The sequence below is a fragment of the Ahaetulla prasina genome, chromosome 2 (assembly GCF_028640845.1).
Source record: "Ahaetulla prasina isolate Xishuangbanna chromosome 2, ASM2864084v1, whole genome shotgun sequence".
Lineage (NCBI taxonomy): Eukaryota > Metazoa > Chordata > Lepidosauria > Squamata > Colubridae > Ahaetulla > Ahaetulla prasina.
Window position 1 is genome coordinate 234,428,380 of NC_080540.1, and position 19,210 is coordinate 234,447,589.

The following is a 19,210-nucleotide window of genomic DNA, read 5'->3' on the forward strand; positions in this document are numbered from 1 at the left end:
AGGGGGAGTCAATTTATTTTAAAAATAAAAAGAAGAGGAAAAAATTCAATTGTACCAACTACTCAATGTTAAAATACTAACAGATAATGAAAAACGGCTCTTTTTTCTCTGCCAAGAAAATGTGTCCTACTTCGCAGTGGTCAAAGGATTGATAGGGATTTGGGACACTTCAGCTTAAAAAAGGGTTCAAACAAAGTTTAAAGAGTAACAAAAAGGATCAAAAGCCTGGAATTTAAGTCACTTAATAAGAAAGGGAGAAAATGAGTATCTTCAGTTTTGAAAAGACCAAGCAGGAATATGTTATTATTCTTTTCATTCCTAAAAGAACGTTACATTAAATAGCACCAGGTCTGATTGATGATGAAATTATAGTTTTTAGTTACAAAAAGACAGATATCAGTCGAATGTAAGGTAATACTTTTTACAGAAAAAGCAATTCAATAGGGGAAACAGTTGACTAGGGAGATGGTAAACTTCGTTCTTCTGCATATGTAGAAGACTAGATAGCCCCTTGGCAGGGATTTCTTCGTTTGAATTCCTCTACTGAACTTAAATAGCTTCTTCCAGTTCCATGATCGTAGGTCCAATTCCTTCAGTTTTATTTGAGACCTCTTCAATCATGCAGAACTTTGGAAGAATCTCTTTGAGTAAATTTGCAAAGAAATTATGACACTCAATTTTACCCCTCTAAAAGCTGAGATAACCCAGTACAGAATCCTTGTAATGTACGGCTTGTTTTTCTTTTCTTACCCACCTGAATTCCCCTTTCCTCACTCCAGCATTTTCTTATGATATGATTTGTGAATAACTTGTCCTTTTCTCCCATTTCTTACCTTTTGTAGCTTCAGGGTTAAGAACACCCATGGCAGTCCCATGCCCTTATCCTGCTCCGTTTGGAATAGTACCCCATGCTGGAATGAATGGTGAACTGACCAGTCCTGGAGCCGCATATGCGGGTTTGCATAACATCTCCCCTCAGATGAGTGCAGCAGCTGCAGCTGCCGCTGCAGCAGCTGCTTATGGAAGATCTCCAGTGGTACGTTTCTTGTATGTTATACAATAGTAAAAGGTGATTATGCTGGGTGGAGCTTGTTTTCAATAAGATGGTGGCTTATAAGGTATGAATCAGACCTCACTGTTAATAATTTGCTGGGGGAAATTTGAAGTGTTCCTTGAGAAATGGGACTTACTTGGCATTATTTAAGATAATGGTTGCTGATAGTATTTTTTGTAGTATTTTTTGTGTTAGAAACAATCTACACCAGTGGAGGACTCTGGACATTATAATGACTTAATTTCAGTGACTGCAATTCAGAAGTATTTGTCTATTTCTCTGCCGGCAATACATTGTGATTTCATGAGTTACCACTTGTTAACTTTTGTGCTTATCTAGGGACTGATTAAGGGGGAGTGGAGGTGGGGGGGAAAGGTGGACATTGCATTCTTGTCCAGATTATGAAAGTTTTGAATACAGGTAGTTCTCAATTTACAACCATTTACTAAGCAACTTTTCAAAGTTACAATGGCACTGAAAATAGGCGCATATGTTGGGACCTCGCATCTATGGCCATTGCAACATCTCCATGGTCATGGGATCAAAATGTGTGGGCTTGGCAATTGGCAAAGGTTGCAACATCCCAGAGCCCTGAGATCCCCATTTGCAACCTTCCCAGCTAACTGGTGACACAGGACCTTCCTCCCTCCCACTTGTGACACTTCCCATATGTTGTGACCTAGACCCAAGTAGGTAGTAATAAACTTAGTCCGTGGAAAAACAAACTTTATTCGAACAGCTGGGAATTACTTCATTCCCAGAGTCGTTCAACTCAAAGTAAAACAAATGCCTCCCAACACAAATTCCTCAGTTATCTAACAAACCTTAGTCCAATTAGGCCAACTGCCAAATGCCCTTCCTGGCAAATGTCCAGAAGCCACAAAAACAAAGAAGTACACGAAGCAGAAGACGCAGCTACAACGTTGTTTTCTGGCAAAGGCCAAATGCCGGTGCTGGTCTGCTTTAAGCCTTATGGAGGGGCCAATCATCTCTTGGCCCTACTCCCAAGTTGTCCTCTCTGCTTGAGCTGCTCTTGCCTTCTGGCAGCCCTCCTCATGTGTGCATTAGGAACAGGCTCCTCCTGTTCCTCTGCCTCACTACTAACAGGCTCTGGAGTCCACACCTCACTTCCTGATGGCCCTGGGCTCACCTCAGCCTCATTGCTGTCCGACTCCGTTGCCAGCTCTATAGGCTGCTGATGGACCACAACACCATAGAGGCTCACCTGGTGCATCAAGTTTTCCAGGCCCCTGATCAATGCTGTTCCATTTTTATTTTCCCAGGCATCTATCAAACGGATAGAATTTTAGAATTTTCAATTAATCTCTCCAGGGCTGCTTTCTACTTCTGTTTACTGCTTTCCTGATAATTGATGCCTTAAAGGATTTCCTTGCCACTATCTTCAGAGGCCCTGTGTCTCTGAATATTATTTGATGAGGTGGAAAGTCTCTTTGAAGCAAATGAGTGGATAGTTTTAGAAACAGGATGTTGAATTGTGGACCTTGGCACAGTCCAGTATGGTTTTTAATCTTTGTAGAAGGCTCTCCATAGTAACGTTTGATGTAAGACTGAAAAGCAGCGTTCCAGCATTTCCCATTAATGCTTAAAACTTCCTTTGTTCTGTTTGTGGGAAAACTCCAGGTTGGTTTTGATCCACATCATCATATGCGAGTCCCAGGCATTCCTCCGAATCTGACAGGCATCCCAGGAGGAAAACCGTGAGTGTTAAACACACTAACTCAATCATATTATTAAGCTTTTGTTCCCTTTGCTTCCTCTCGATACCGAATTCCATGTGTGGCAGAGGGTGGTTAATCCTCCTTTTAATCTTAAAAGCCTATTTGGCAGTTTTTCCTGTAAGAGACTATATGCCAAGGGTATCAGATGCCGTGGATAAAAGAAGGGCATAGGGAAGGGGTTATGTTTCTGCAATGGGGCATGCTGGACTAAGGTAACTCTGCTTGGCACAGAAAGACAAATTACAAAAGGCTCTGTGGTGTGCATGTCTTTAGTGTTCTGCCCCTCTGTTTTAAAAATAATTCCTTTGTGCACAAAAGAAACCCTGCGATGAAATGCAGACTCACTGGATTCCATAAACAACAACGTTGCACAAAAGAACACTGGAGTGTTCTGTTTGATTGAAAATACCGAAAAAGAATTATGATATCATAGTGCACAAATGGATCTTTGAGGAAATTGACTAAAAAAGCTGCTGACCTACTGTAACTAGCTTGGCTGTTAAGAGAAACGATTATAGAAATAAAGTATATAGTTTTCACCTACTTCACTTCTCAGCAAGAGAAAAGTACACAACAAAGCCAGTATAATTATTTGAGCTCTTCCTGTGAAAGCAAGCAGCAACTTAAATAAAGTCCAATGAGATTAAGGAAAATGACTTGCCCAGTTATATAATGGGTGTAGGATGATCGTATATAGAAAAGATCTAGATACAGAAAATACATTTAGTTGACCTATCCTGAGTGATACCATTCATGAAATATTAGAATTACCATGTTCGGTTGGTAACTTGGCACTTAGATCCTTTATAAATAGAAGTTTGGCTGCCATTGGCAAACAGTTTAATCTCCTCAAATTCTTGCCTTTGTAGCTTAAGTCCTTTCAGATTTTTTTTATAATGTGATTACATTTTCAATCACTAAGTAGACTATATGATAGAATTTATTTATCTGAAAATAAAGAACAGGCAATGCAAAACCCGCCAGCTGTTTTGGACGGCAGTTGATATCATCTCCAGCCAGTATGAACAATGTTTGGAATTGGAATTGATAGACGTTTTAATCCATAATTCCTATATAGCACTAAGCACCATTTCTTTGACATATTTTAATAATTTACTTTCTTTTACTGCAAAAAAGGAAACAGGTTTCTCTTTCAAGGAAGACATTTGTAAACAATCTTCACTATCCTAAATTAGATTTCCATGTGGACATTATATAGGATAGGATAGGATAGGATAGGATAGGATAGGATAGGATAGGATAGGATAGGATAGGATAAATAGAATAGAATAGAATAGAATAGAATAGAATAGAATAGAATAGAATAGAATAGAATAGAATAGAATTTTTTATTGGCCAAGTGTGATTGGACACACAAGGAATTTGTCTTGGTTCATATGCTCTCAGTATACATAAAAGAAAAGATCATCAAGAATTCTAAGGTACAAAACTTTGACCTATTAATTATACATTTTCTAGCAGTATGTTCTAGATCCATGATGGTGAACCTATGGCACACAAAAGTGGCACACAGAACCATTGCCCACTGCTCTTCCAGGTTCCAGCGTGCGGGCCAGGTGGCCTTCACGCACCGGGCAGCTACTCTTCTAGTTTCCGATGCACACATGCGCACGTGCTCCCATTTCAGCACTCGGTGCCGAAAAGGTTTGCCAACACTGCTCTAGTTCAACTTTAATCATGTTTTATCTAAGGACTTCAACACATGATACCTTAAGCATAGCAATTTTAAGCACTGGAATGCTCTCTCCCTGAAAGAAAATTTGCAGAAACCTGTTGATAAATTATTTGCAGGTGACATAACTGCCCGCCATACAATGTCCTACTTCTGATTTTTTAAAAAAATACTATTTCCCTGACTGTATAGAATGCCCAAACCTGCCTTGTGTTCCATTCAAAATAAAAATATTTTTTCCACTCAACAACAATCTAAACTATAACAGTATAACTTTATGTGGTTTACAGACTGTACATTAGCGCTAACCATGTTTAGTAAGTTTTCATTGGTCAGTAGATGAGTAATTAAAACAGGATTTCTCTCTGCTTAACCTAGAGCCTACTCATTTCATGTAAGTGCTGATGGTCAGATGCAACCTGTACCCTTCCCTCCTGATGCCCTCATTGGGCCAGGAATTCCACGTCATGCTCGGCAGATTAACACCCTAAACCACGGGGAAGTGGTATGTGCAGTTACTATTAGCAATCCAACAAGGCACGTGTATACTGGTGGAAAAGGATGTGTCAAGGTCTGGGATATCAGTCATCCAGGAAACAAAAGTCCTGTCTCCCAGCTGGATTGTTTGGTGAGTAAAAATAACGAGAAATCTTTAATGGGGTGCCCCATGAGAATGACGGCCTTAGAAGGATATCTGTGGCATGTGCATTTAATTCAGTGGCTGTGATATTGTAATGTGTAGATACAAGTGGCCAAAAATTATTAAGCTTTACTACTTCATTAATTCTTTAACCATTCCTTATAAAAGATGGAATTTAATGAATGTTAAAAGGCCCTCTCCACTTTTAAATAGAAACATCATGCTTAAGAATATTGGTTACATGACTTAAGGTAGGCAATGTAGTTAAATCAAGAGGTAGAAGGATCCCTTGTTTATAAATACAACCGTATTCCTTATGCCACAAGACCGTCTCCTAAAGGTCTGTCTTGCCTGTCCAAATTCATACTGGAGGATTCCCAATCCTTTGGGACATATTTTTTAAAAGTTCATCAGGTTTGCCATTGACTGAAACCAATGTGACAGTAGGATAGCTTAATAGAAACACTATTAAGCATAACTAGCTAGAAGTGAAATTTTAATTCCATATTCTTCACTTTAAACCTTGATTCACTACACTTCAATAGGTTGGTACTTTTTAGAACACAAAGAAACAATTGCCTCTGCCATTTTCTCATCTTCAAATAAGAATCATCCAAATCCAAATGGCAGAATTCTGTTAGTACACTGAGTAGAACTCCCACAATAGATAGGAGAATATTAATTAATTCTATATGAGAGCCAGAACCCCATTGGTGAGCATTTCCTTATTCCCTTATTTAACATTGTTGTTTTTACTGAAAACACTACCCAATGAAAGCATGCTGAACTCTATGAGTAGATTACGAAAGGTACAGGTGGCCCTTGTTATTAGCAGTCTCATCCATGGTTTCATGTAGCTGTTAATTATAGGCTAGAACCCATTATCCACACTAAACAATTTAATTTATCTTTGGTTTTTGACGTGCTGTTCTGATCTGTTTCTCATTTTGCATATGTGCACTGGTCCTCCGCCCCCACAATTTCCCAGTGATCTGCAGCATTCTTGTATTATCTTCATCTTTCTGCATGTTATTTCCTCCACAATGAAAATGAACAAATGCACAGCAGAGAACTGTGATGAAATAAGGGGCAGATTTAGCACAACTTAAAAGGAAACTCTCTCAACTCCTGATGGACCTTAGCATCAAGTTCAAAAGCCAGAGAGAGAGAGAGAGAGAGAGAGAGATTTCTCAAGGCACTAGGACCAAATCTTTCTCCTATCCATAGATGTGGTGTTTTGTTATTTGAGGTTTTGTGATCTGTAGATGTATGCTGAATGAAACCTCTGTGATCACCTTTGCTAGAGCATTCAGATTTTTGGAACTTATTAGTCATAGGGACATATTTTACAAAGATAACTCTTTGCTGAGAATGTGGCTGTATCTTAAAGAAAAACAAACAATTATTTCATTATTATTTTTTTAGCCCTGCATTCAAATAGTTCACAAGCTCATTAAAACCAAGAGGGAATATAGTAATTTTAGAGTTCTGTTTCATTTTATTGTGCTTTTCTTTTCTTCCAAGTAATCTCTTGGTGGTGCTTTCTGTGTCTACAGAACAGGGATAACTACATCCGCTCCTGCAGATTACTCCCCGATGGCCGCACCCTGATCGTTGGCGGGGAAGCCAGCACGTTATCTATTTGGGACCTGGCAGCGCCCACTCCACGTATAAAAGCAGAGTTGACATCCTCGGCTCCTGCCTGCTATGCTCTAGCAATCAGCCCCGATTCCAAGGTGTGCTTTTCCTGCTGTAGCGATGGGAACATTGCAGTATGGGACCTACACAATCAGACCCTGGTCAGGTAGGTCAATCAAACAAGATTAAAAAGCATTGGTAAAAGGAGCTTTTGCCATGTTATGAAGTTTCCTAATGGGCCTTATCTTTCAGAATCTTTCTCCCATTTTGATGTTCCGTCTTTTAGACAGGGAAGAGTGACAGGGCCTGTTGTGTGCCTTGCAACCTTTTTGTTCCATCATGGAAGAAATTCATCAGCAAAGTGGTGTTTTCCCAACAGAAACCATTAGCAGCTCTTTCAACCTTAAGCTGAGCTTGAGTATGTGTCTGTCTTTCTGCCTGCCTGCCTGCCTGTCTGTCAGCTGGCAGGGAAGAGCTAGATTTCTGATTCGTGCAGGACTCTATTGATTTTCCAAATTCATAGGATGCCTCAGGGCATCCACTAGAATGTCAATTATATGTAGATACTGTAGGGAGATTAAAATAAAATGGTGTCTCTGTAATTGGATAAAGAAGAACTAGATGGCAATAGAAAATATATGCTTGCAGATGGTAATAACCATGTAGATATGATTTTGGGATCCTGCCAAAGAGTGTCACTAGTATACCAGTCATTTGTTTTTTATTCTTTTTTTTTTAATCCATCTTTGCCTTTGTTGTTTCTTCTTTGTCTCATTATGAGTCCTGGGGGCAGAGTGGGGAGAAAAGAAATGTTATGTCTGAATTTAATTTGCTCCTGAGATCTGAGGGCAGGGCAGGTAGTAAACCTAATTAAATAGAGATAAGAGTATGAGTAGCCCCAGGCTGGGAATTCACAGAGATATATTGGTTTGCAGTTATCTCTAGTGGAAAGGAAAACTAAATGAAAACGAATAGCCTGTGCAGAATCTAAAGAATAATTCTCTGTGAAAACATGAGATGTCATCAGCTCATAACCAAATGGAGGATATTCTGTATTAAAACCACTTTGAAGTCCTGCTCAGACATTCACAAAGCCTATCGGATCAACTGTGTGGAAGGAAAGCAGAGAGAACATCTCCCTCTTCTTTTCAACCTTTCTGTAAAGATATCTTTGAGTAGCAAGATGCCCATTCTCTTTTAGGATTCGGGCAATATTAGGCAGCCTCCATGGAGGCTCTGTAAGGATAGTTGTGCCCTAGGCATGATGAGTGACATGCATGGCAACAAATGATCGAGATAACAATTGGTCATAGGCAGAATGCACTTGTTTTATCAATGAATGAAGGTGCTTAAGAATCTTGGCTTGTTGTTGTTTTTTAAAAAATAAAGAATTGGGTTTTAAATATCTTTTTAAAAAAGGTCTTACAGGGATAGAAGACATGGTCCTGGGTATATACTGAGCTGTTAAATATCTTTATTTGATTATACTCCCCAAAAATCATAACTGGAATTTTGAATTACCGAATTTTTCAGACTATAAGATGCTCTGGACTATAAGATACACCTAGCTTTTGGGGAGGAAAACAGAACAAAAAATCTGCCTCTGCCTCCCAGCAATTTGCCTCCTTTCAGCAAAAAACAAATAGTAAGTCGCCACTGCCACTTATCTCTGCCACCTGGAATGGGCTGAAAATGGGGCATGCAGAGGCCAAAAATGGGGCACACGGAGGTGGCAATAGATGCAGATGGCGATGGGCTGCGGCAGCAGTGACGTGTGATGGCGATCCATGCAGCCTGGAATAGCTGATAGGTGGCATTCCAGGAGGCCGCTCCAACCACCAATCAGCTTGTGCTAAATCAGGCTGTGGTGAAGCTGACCAGGCTGTTTGCTGCAAGGAGGCAAATTGCTGGAAGGCAGAAGCTGAAGGATGGGGGCTGACAGGTGGGCAGGGCTTCAGCAACATTCGCTCTATAAGAAGCACAGACATTTCCACCCACTTTTGGGGGAGGGGAAGTGCATCACCGAAAAACACGGTACATATCAGCTCGGGAGTTCATGGCTTCCATGGTGGCCTTGGACCTGACCCAGGTAGTTAATGGTCCCACCCACACTGGGGGTAACACTCTGGACTTGATTTTCATCTCGGGACAGTGGCTTAATGATCTGGATTTAGGGGAATTAATTGTTAAACCCTTGTCATGGTCAGATCATTTACTCCTTCAGCTAGACTTTCGAACCGCTGCACCCTGCCGCAGGGAGCCAGAGCCGGTTTGATGGTTCCGTCCCAGGTGCCTGAGGGACCCTGAGAGGTTCCTGATGGAGCTTGGGCCGTTTCCTGGGGACTTAGCCCACGACTTGGTCGAAGAACTGGTGGTCGCCTGGGAAGGGGCGGCCGTCGGGGCTTTGGACCGGGTCGTGCCTTTGCGGCCTCTGACCCGGTGCCGAACTCACCCAGCTCCTTGTATAACGAGGAGCTGAGAGAGATGAAGCGCCGGAAAAGATGCCTAGAGAGTGCCTGGAGGTCCAGCCACACCGAATCCGACCGAACACTAGTTAGGTCTCATATTCAGACCTATCTAGTGGCGATAAAAACGGCGAAACATAGCTATTTCTCCGCTCTTATCACATTGGCAGATAACTGCCCAGCTACCCTGTTTAGGGTGACCCGCTCCCTGCTTTCGCAGGAGGCTCGGGAAGATCCCTTGCAGGGACGTGCTGAGGATTTTGTACAGTATCTGTCCGATAAAATCGCTCGGATCCGGGATGGACTGGACACTGATTGGATAGATTTAGATTTAGATTTAGATTTATTGAATTTTTATACCGCCCTTCTCCCGAAGAACTCAGGGCGGTTCACAGCCAAAATAAAACAACAATTATATACACAATAAAACAATAGTTAAAAAACTTATTAGATATAAGGCCAAAATTAAAACCATTTAAAACCGTAAAAACCCCATAAAATTTATATCAAATATTAGAAACTATTAAAATTTCTATGCCAGTCCTGCGCAAATAAATAGGTAAGTCTTCAACTCGCGGCGGAAGGTCCGAAGGTCAGGCAGTTGACGAATAGATCCGGGCGAAGGGACGGGGACGAGTCTTGTGGATATTATCTGGGCTGAGTTTGATCCTATGACTCCTGATGACATGGACAGGCTGTTGGCTAGGCTGAACCCCACCACATGTTTATTGGATCCGTGTCCCTCCTGGTTGGTACTGGCCACACAGGAGGTGACACGAGGCTGGCTCCTGGGAATTACCAACGCTTCCTTGTTAGAGGGCATTTTTCCTACCGCCTTGAAAGAGGCGGTGGTGAGGCCTCTCCTCAAGAAGCCTTCCTTGGATCCAGCTGTATTGGCGAACTATCGTCCAGTCTCCAACCTTCGCTTTCTGGCAAAGGTTGTTGAGAGTGTGGTGGCATATCAGCTTCCCCAATACCTGGAGGAAACTGTCTTTCTAGACCCGTTCCAGTCCGGCTTCAGACTTGGTTACAGCACCGAGACGGCTTTGGTCGCATTGGTGGATGACCTCTGGAGAGCTTGGGACAGGGGATGTTCCTCTGTCCTGGTCTTGTTAGATCTCTTGGCAGCTTTTGATACCATTGACCATGGTATCTTGCTGCGGCGGTTGGAGGGATTGGGGGTGGGAGGCACCGTTTATTGGTGGTTCTCATCCTATCTCTCTGACCGTTCGCAGACGGTGTTGGCAGGGGAACAGAGATCGACCTCTAGGTGCCTCACTTGTGGGGTGCCTCAGGGGTCGGTTCTCTTGCCTCTCCTGTTCAACATCTATATGAAGCCGCTGGGTGAGGTTATCCGTGGTTTTGGGGTGGATTATCATCTGTACGCTGATGATGCTCAGCTGTACATTTCTACCCCGAACCACCCCAGCGAAGCTGTCGAGGTGATGGACGGTGTCTTGAGGCCGTGCGGGTCTGGATGGGGAGGAACAGGCTCCAGCTCAACCCCACCAAGACAGAGTGGCTGTGGGTTCCGGCATCCCGGTACAGTCAGCTTATGCCTTCGCTGACTGTGGGGGGTGAAGTTCTGACCCCCAGGGGAAGGGTGCGCAACTTGGGCGTTCTTCTGGACAATCGGCTGTCCCTAGAAGAGCATCTGACGGCCGTCACCAGGGGAGCATTTTATCAGATTCGCCTGATACGCCAGTTGCGCCCCTTTCTTGACCGGACTCCTTACGCACGGTCACCTCTCGCCTGGACTATTGCAATGCTCTCTACATGGGGCTCCCCTTGAAGAGCACCGGGAGGCTCCAACTAGTCCAGAATGCGGCTGCGCGGGTAATAGTGGGAGCATCACGTTGCTCCCATATAACACCTATCCTGCGTGGCCTGCACTGGCTGCTGGTAGCCTTCCGGGTACAATTCAAGTTGTTAGTGCTCATCTTTAAAGCGCTCCATGGCTTAGGACCGGGCTATTTACGAGACCGCCTTCTGCCACCAATAGCCTCCCAACGACCTGTGCGTTCTCACAGAGTGGGCCTGCTCCGGGTGCCATCAGCCAAACAATGTCGACTGGTGGCCCCCAGGGGGAGAGTCTTCTCTGTGGCAGCACCAACCCTATGGAATAAGTTACCTCCAGGGCTGCGCCAACTTCCCGACCTCCGAACCTTCAAGCGGGAACTGAAGACTCTATTATTCAATCAGGCGGGACTAGCCTAAGTGTTTTAACTTAATTTTAACTCAATTTTAATGTATTAATCTAATTATAATTTTAAATTTTAAGGGTTTTATATCGGTCTATGACCGTTTTAGCTAATTAGGCCTGTTAAATATTTCATTTTAAATGTATTTTAAATTTGGGATTTATACTGTGTATTTATGTGTTTTAAATAAGGCTGTACACTGCCCTGAGTCCTTTGGGAGAAGGGCGGTATAGAAATTTAAATAATAATAATAATAATAATAATAATAATAATAATAATAATAATAATAATAATAATAATAATAATAATAATAATAATAATAAATCTCTTCAGAAAAAATATTGCAATAATATTGCATTATTTTATTGAAACAGTTAGCATTTAAAAAATTGGAAGTGAGGCTTTTAAGATACAGAGCTCTTCTCCAAACATAACCCTTTATTTATTAATTTGTTTATTGCTGATATTTCTATGCTGTTCTACGCCAGACTTTAAAAAATGTGTTAATCTAGCAGGTTAACCTAATAATGCAATAAAACGCATATCCTTGCTAAGGGCCTTTAAAAATATCAAACCCCATTGCATTAATGCTTTTGAAAATGTACTTTCTTTTGTAGTTTTAAACTATACAGATAGTTTTACTTTAGTTATGACCACATTTGGGACCACAATTCCATTGCTAATCTAGGCACTTATTGAATCATGCCTAATTTCACAATTTTTGCCATGGCTGTTAAATGAATCACTGCAGTTGTTAAGTAAATCATATGCTTGAGATGCAAATCTGACTTCCCCCATGATTTTGCTTATCGAAAGTCAGAAGGGAAGGTTACAAATGGGGAATCATATGACCCTGGGATGCTGCAACCATTGTAAAAACATGCTAGTTGCCAAGCGCCTGAAATTTGATCATGTGACTATCATGGGACAATCATAACTGCAAGCATTGGTTGTAAGTCGCTCTTTTCAGTGCCTTTGTAACTTCAAATAGTTGCAAGAATTCAGAAAAGTGCTTCCAGCATTTTAAAATTCAATGGATGTCCTTCTCCCCTTTAAGAAATCATTGCTTTCTCTGTTATTCGGGGGAGCTCTTTAAAATCGGCATAGAAGCTTTTGCAATGTTTTAGCAGAAGAAAGTTTTCCAAAGTGATTGTCTCCCAACTTGGCATCTTTAGGCAATTCCAGGGCCACACAGATGGAGCCAGCTGCATTGACATTTCTAATGATGGCACTAAGCTCTGGACGGGAGGCTTGGACAATACTGTGAGATCCTGGGACCTGAGGGAAGGGAGGCAACTGCAGCAGCACGACTTCACATCCCAGGTACTCTTCTACAGAACCCATAACATATGGAAGTAATTGTTCTCTTCAGTTTTGCTTTCTGCATTCTTTTATTAGATTAGGCCATGAAAGGAAGCATTTTTTAACATTGTAGATTTGGGGAGATAACAGTTCTTTCTTGATCCCCAGGAGGTTATTGAGTCTTATTCACAAGCTGTCAGACTGAATGAGTCCTCTAGATCAGAGATGCCCAATCTTAGCAACATTAAGAGTTATGGATTTCATTTCCCAGAATCAAGCCAGTCATGCTACCTGGGGAATTCTGGGAGTTGAAGTCCACAAAATCTTAACATTGTCAAGGTTGGACACTACTGCTCTAGATAATCATTATCCTTTCTGTAGAATTTACACCAAGATAATTTCTTGCAGAATATTACTTCAGTCCATCTGAGTAATAGCATTTAATATTGCCCAGCATTAATTGGGTTTTAGTTATAGGAACTTATTATACTGATCCACTGCAATAGATCAATAGATCTTTTTGAAAGAAAACCGTGGACATTTTTTTCTTTTCTTTTGGTTTTTGTCTTTCAAAGAACAATAATTATGTCACTAGGTATCTAAGTCATAATAATCTGTGTGCATTTATAATTTCAGATCTTCTCACTGGGCTATTGCCCTACTGGAGAATGGTTGGCAGTAGGGATGGAGAACAGCAATGTTGAAGTGTTACATGTCACAAAACCAGACAAGTATCAGCTCCATCTTCATGAGAGTTGTGTGTTATCCCTTAAATTTGCCCATTGTGGTAAGCAATTTAGTAAATACTGGCTTTATCATCTATTTGCTAAAAATATTTCTAATAGATACAGAAAAGGAAAAATACTGTTTAATTTTGCATGTGTGACTGAATGTTCGGTACAATGTATTGCTTTGACCAGAAGAAAACACAAATGGAGACAAGGCGATAAGTGGAGCTTTGCTGATGTAGAATTAATCCATTTCCTCTAATTATAATGTAAAATGTGTTTTCAGGCAAGTGGTTTGTAAGCACTGGAAAGGATAATCTTCTGAATGCATGGAGAACACCTTATGGAGCCAGTATATTTCAGGTAAAAATCATTACCCAGTCCCTTTCCCTTTCGGCCCCAAATCATGTAGACCCATGTCAACTTTGAGAACTGTGGACTTCAACTCCCAGAATTCCCCAGCCAATCATGCTGGCTGGAGAACTCTGGGAGTTGAAGTCCACAGGACTTAAACTTGCCAAGGTTGGACATCCCCGATGGAGACCTAACGATCCAGCATAAAGCAGTTCAGGAAGGAGAAATGGAGAAAGATAATATGAATATTCTCTCTGGGCAAATCCCAAGGATGGACTGATATCATGAGTTTTAAGTGCTTCATTTGATTTTAGCTTATGTCAGATAATAATTGCACGTACTGTATAAACTCCGTTAGTGGTAGATTTTACAAAGCACATCCGTTGACCAAATCTGCTCTCAGTAGTGTTGCAGTATTCATCCTTTGAGAACCTTATATAACATTTTAAAGCCTTGCTGTTTTTAAGCCTTTCATTTTATGCTGAATCCATTTCCAGCCCCATTGCTGAAATTGCTATTAAAGAGTAATAAGTGTGGTTTTTCTTCCACACCTTTTATTACAAAGTGGAATCTTTGTAGCAATCATAGCTTTTTGTGTGCATGCGTGTAAATACTGCGTACACACAATAACAACAGTATGATAACCACAAGGATAAATGCTATAATAGGAGAAATCCGTGCAATATTGAACAAAACAGTAGAAGCAATGAAAGAGAAACAAGGGAGAATTTAAAGGTGCTTTTGGTGGCTTTGGGTAATACTCTGAAACCAAGTATGGAGACTTCAATCATTTGTCTCAGAAGCATGTGTGGGCATGTTTCCCACTGTTTTCTTGATCCAAAGATCCAATTTCCTGATTCCAAGGATCTGTTTTCTTGATCCCAAGGATCTTGTTTTGCTACCCTGGAGTCTGGCCTTCCTAAGCCTTCCTTTCACCCCACTCGGTCTGCCTTTTGCATTTTTCTCATGCCCCGCCTCTATTTGGTTTGAGGCCTGTTTCCCACAATCAGGCAGCAAAACCACAATTGGCTGACAGGATCACTAAGGCCTAATTGTTCCCCCTTGCGAAGCCTGAATTCAAGCTAGATTCCAAGTTTTTTTCTCCACCACATGGAGCGTCTGACTGATTTTTTTTTCCAGCTAAAAGTAGGCTTTGAACTGTATTTAAGCAAACCAAACCATTCATTTTCTATCACAAACTGCCTCCTCTGTGGGCTGCTTTTAGACATCTGGTTATCCCAATTGGTTATGAATACACATTAGGTCACTTCTGTTTTATTTAAACTCTTCAAGGCTGCAAGAAAGAAAATAATACTGTGTAACAAGTGTGTTTTGTTGATTTTAATCTCTAGAGAAGAGTACATGTATGCCAAGTACAACCTTATTATTCTCTCAAGCCTGGAGAGTTAACTGCAATTAAGTTTGAAGATGCACAGACTGGAGAATAATACCAGACAGGAAGCAGAAATGTATAATTGAACCATCCTGTAACTGTTTTATTTCTTAAAAGGAACTAATTTACTATTTCATCTGATTTATGCAGAGAATGGTTAACACATGCTTTTTTTCTTCTTCTTTTTTTAGTCCAAAGAGTCATCTTCTGTACTTAGCTGTGATATCTCTGTGGATGACAAATACATCGTCACTGGTTCTGGGGACAAGAAGGCTACAGTCTATGAAGTTATTTATTAGAGACAAATCTGAATAAAAACCGTACTCCTTCTAGTAGCACTTTGCTGTATATTACTTTTATTTTTCTTGTTTCCCAATCTGAGGGATGAAAATGTTCAACACGGTTGTGGAATTTTCCCACTAGACTTGCTATTTAATAGCAAGCACACATTAAGAACATATAAAACCAAATCTTCAGCTATCTACTTGGAAGAAGATGGAATAAGCATACTTAACAGGGAACTGACTCTTTTAATTATGTAACATAGCTGTAATGTATTTATTTTGTTAAAAGAAATCTTTCTAACAAGGAACTGACTAAACAAAGTAGTCGGCGTCTGCCTTGGATTTGAAGGTGTGTTGCATTCTTGATGACTTTTACGTTGTTGGGTTGTGTGTGACTGTTGGAAAGCAAAGGGAAAATATTATGTCTGTGTGTGCATGCTAATTATGTATATCTGCATAAGTTATGCAGCTATTATTTAAGCCAAGAGTTTCATTAAGTTCATGTAGTTTAAAAAAAATACAGTATTGCAAATGGCAATGACCTAATTCACATTAGCCTGTAAGAATATGAAATATGAAACATGCTAGAGAAACAGGATCTTTCCTCCATTACTTATCATGCCATTCAGATATGGATGGTCATAATGTCTGAACAGGATACAGAAATTTCAGTAATGATAGCCCACCTCCCAGACTATGGAAATCCAGAAAGAACACTAATCTATTATTAAGTGTTGCATGTATAAACCTTCCAAAAACCACAGGTTTTTTCTGTAATGCATTGCAATGAAATGAAAAGCATTTATTTTCATTATAAATAAAGTATGGCTGCTTATGTATACTGAGACAAACTGATTAATATTGAGTGGAATTTATTAAAAAAAAACCACTTCAAATCCTAAACTAGCTTTCCTCGACTTCAGGCTATTCAGCTGTTTTGGATGTTAACAACTATCTCAACCAATACAGCCAATGATCAAGAATGTTTTTTGATCTCCTTGAAGTTGCTCTAGAATAAAAGGAAGCTTTTAAATCCAAGGCTTAGCCAGGTTTATTTCCTGAGCAGAGTCTTATACAACTTGGACACTATCCAGTTGAGTTGACTTTCAACTTCCAGCCACTGCTTTATCCTAAAGTTTACACATCTGGAAGGAACTCAGGTCAGGGAAGATTGCCATAATTACAATCACCAAGTTAATTGAGGTTTAGGTCTATAAACAATAATGGACAACAAATCTATAAATTTGATCAATCTATACTGCATTATATTCTCTCTCTCTTTCTTGCAAAATATGTATCCATCAAAAATTAGAAGAGAGGTTAATCCTATTTTACCATGTTCTATAGCTGGGGTGTCAAACTGCCGGCCCACAGGCCGGATGCATCACATGCAGGCCACGCCCATCCCCGCTCTGTGAATGGGAAAAACATTGCAAAATGTCACGTGATGGGAACGTGACGCAACAAGTTTGACACCCGTGTTCTATAGCCTCTACTCATCTGCAAGTTTTATTTAATAAGACCACTCTCTTGTTATTTTAGCCTGAGTTGTCAGTGACTCATGTTTTCTCTGGTGGCTTGGTATCCTAACTATATTCTTATGATGTTTTACAAATCATTTAGGTAGTTCAGATAATATCAGTTTCTGATTCAAATGAGTATTTCCTCAAGACCTGTTTAAAAATAATAATATTGTTTTGAGGATGTGCTCTGTTATGAGAGGCAACCGTATGCAGAGGCATGTGGGATCATGCATGTTTTTGTGGACCCCATTTTTTGAGCAAATTCAGTAAGTTCATATTTCTAAGGGAAAATTAAATACAAGAAATTGTGAAAATACATGCCAAAACCAACTATACTCTTAACAAGTTATTTTAAGCAGCCATTTGACAGTGTTTTGTCAACCCCCTGTAGAGTATATAATGGCTATATTTTTGAGACATTTAAGTAGAGTGCATTGGTCAGAATTTTTAATATCGCTTTTATTTTGTATATTTCAGAGAGAAGTACAATAATGTGTCTCAAAGATCATCTTCATTCTTTCTGGATGTTTTTGCTACGTTTCTTTGAAAAGAAAGATACGCGCCTTTGGGCAATTTTTGCAGTTCTAAAGATTACAGAAAAAATATTTGATACATTCATTGGAGATGGCACTGAGAAGGGAATGGATTCCGACACGAATACAAACTATAAAAGTGAGGACCTCAGAGTTAGAATTTAGAAGAGCACTCATTCTGAAGTGCAGAACAAAATGGATTTTTCACTCGGAGAAGGACTTGCTTTATTTACCGCCAGTTCTATCCAAGTCTTAGTTGAACGTCTCAGAAATGGACGCAGGCTGAGCCATTGTGCCAGAAACCATGTGTTATCTTTTTATGTTGTTGTTGTTGCTGTTAAACTATGACCTGTGACATATTCCTTTTGAATGCTTTAAAAAAAAAAAAACCTTTTAAGTCTGTGGATCTGCTGATGTACAGTGCCTTTGCTGCTATGGATCAAAAGAACTGTGTAGATAAACCTTTATTGTGTAAGTAGAAAATTACTTAATTTCATACTAGAAATGGGTTAATGCTGCAAGTTAAAATGGACTGTTCATTGAAGTTCCAAATGTGGTAGCAAATAATAATATTAATAATAATAATAATGTGTTAAGTGCTCAGTGTTTGATGTCATTAACAGTTTCGTAATACTCTACAGTGTAGAAAGATTTTGATACTAAACTGTGTCATTGTACATAGTTCTAATGCATTGTATTGACCACAAGTACTTCTATAATGGTAGGTTATTGTTTGTGCATTCAAACTTTTAAGCATTAAACATAAGTAACTTGTAAGAAAAGATTTTTTCTAGTTTTTCCTTCTTTTGTGTGATACAGTATGAAACCAGCAAACAGATGTTATTGCTTTTTCAACTTACTCTAAGAACATATGATGTATATTAAAAGGTATTTCCCATTCCATAGTTCTTTTTTTTTCTGAATGAGTTTATTAAACAAAAATATTGTGTGATTATATGAAGTGAATTGTTTGGCAACTTAGTAGATGTTAGTGCCAAATACGGTTTCAGCATATGGTTTCCATTAATATATCTTTTTTCCTATAGTACAGCTGTAGTGACCCGCTTTGCATGTGGCAGTAAACCACAGTGTGTTTGGTTGTTAACTTAGGATGGCATGTGAACCATATCGTTCTGACTTGTTCAACAAATCACTTTTGGTGGAGGGAGACTCTTAATACCGATGGAAGAGAATATTTGTATTTCAGAGTTGAACTGTGGGATCCTTGGTATCTGCAGGAAAACAACAAAGCTCAGAGAGCACCAAAGACCCCATAACACTCTTAGATCTTTATTCAGCCTATAAAAACACCAGATTCCTTCCCAGGCATGAATGGGCTGGGTATATGCAATTATCTTACAGCAGCTGAAAAGAACGAATATTGCTGGTAAAAAAAAAATAGAAAAATAAATGGATGTGAAGTATAAACGTTTAAATTATTGGTGCTGAAGAGCATGAAAATATTTGAAGATTATTCATATTTAATAGAGTTGTATGTTGCATCAGAGTTCAAAGAAACAACAACAACAAAAGGCTTCTAAGGGTGTTGGACATCCACATGGCAGCTGCCAGAAACTCCTTAAAGTAGCTGCAGCTTTTCCCAGGATCACATGACTGCCCTCCATGCTGTATCATAACCCCAAGAAAAGACATATTTGGTCTA

At 40.0% G+C, this 19,210-nt stretch overlaps 1 protein-coding gene across 8 annotated transcripts in view; it reads left to right on the plus strand.

The window, feature by feature from the left end:
- LOC131190804 (transducin-like enhancer protein 4) overlaps nt 1–18,445 on the plus strand; it is a 174,700-nt gene extending 156,255 nt beyond the window's left edge. For all 8 annotated transcript variants that reach the window (XM_058168214.1, XM_058168215.1, XM_058168218.1 and 5 more), the window contains 9 exons: nt 843–1,036; nt 2,696–2,772; nt 4,865–5,114; nt 6,683–6,930; nt 12,606–12,753; nt 13,369–13,519; nt 13,747–13,823; nt 15,399–15,840; nt 17,492–18,445. In XM_058168214.1, the coding sequence (XP_058024197.1) occupies nt 843–1,036; nt 2,696–2,772; nt 4,865–5,114; nt 6,683–6,930; nt 12,606–12,753; nt 13,369–13,519; nt 13,747–13,823; nt 15,399–15,506 (1,253 nt within the window). In that variant the 3' untranslated portion in view covers nt 15,507–15,840; nt 17,492–18,445. The remainder of the gene's footprint in view (nt 1–842; nt 1,037–2,695; nt 2,773–4,864; nt 5,115–6,682; nt 6,931–12,605; nt 12,754–13,368; nt 13,520–13,746; nt 13,824–15,398; nt 15,841–17,491) is intronic.
- The last annotated feature ends 765 nt before the right edge of the window (nt 18,446–19,210 follow it).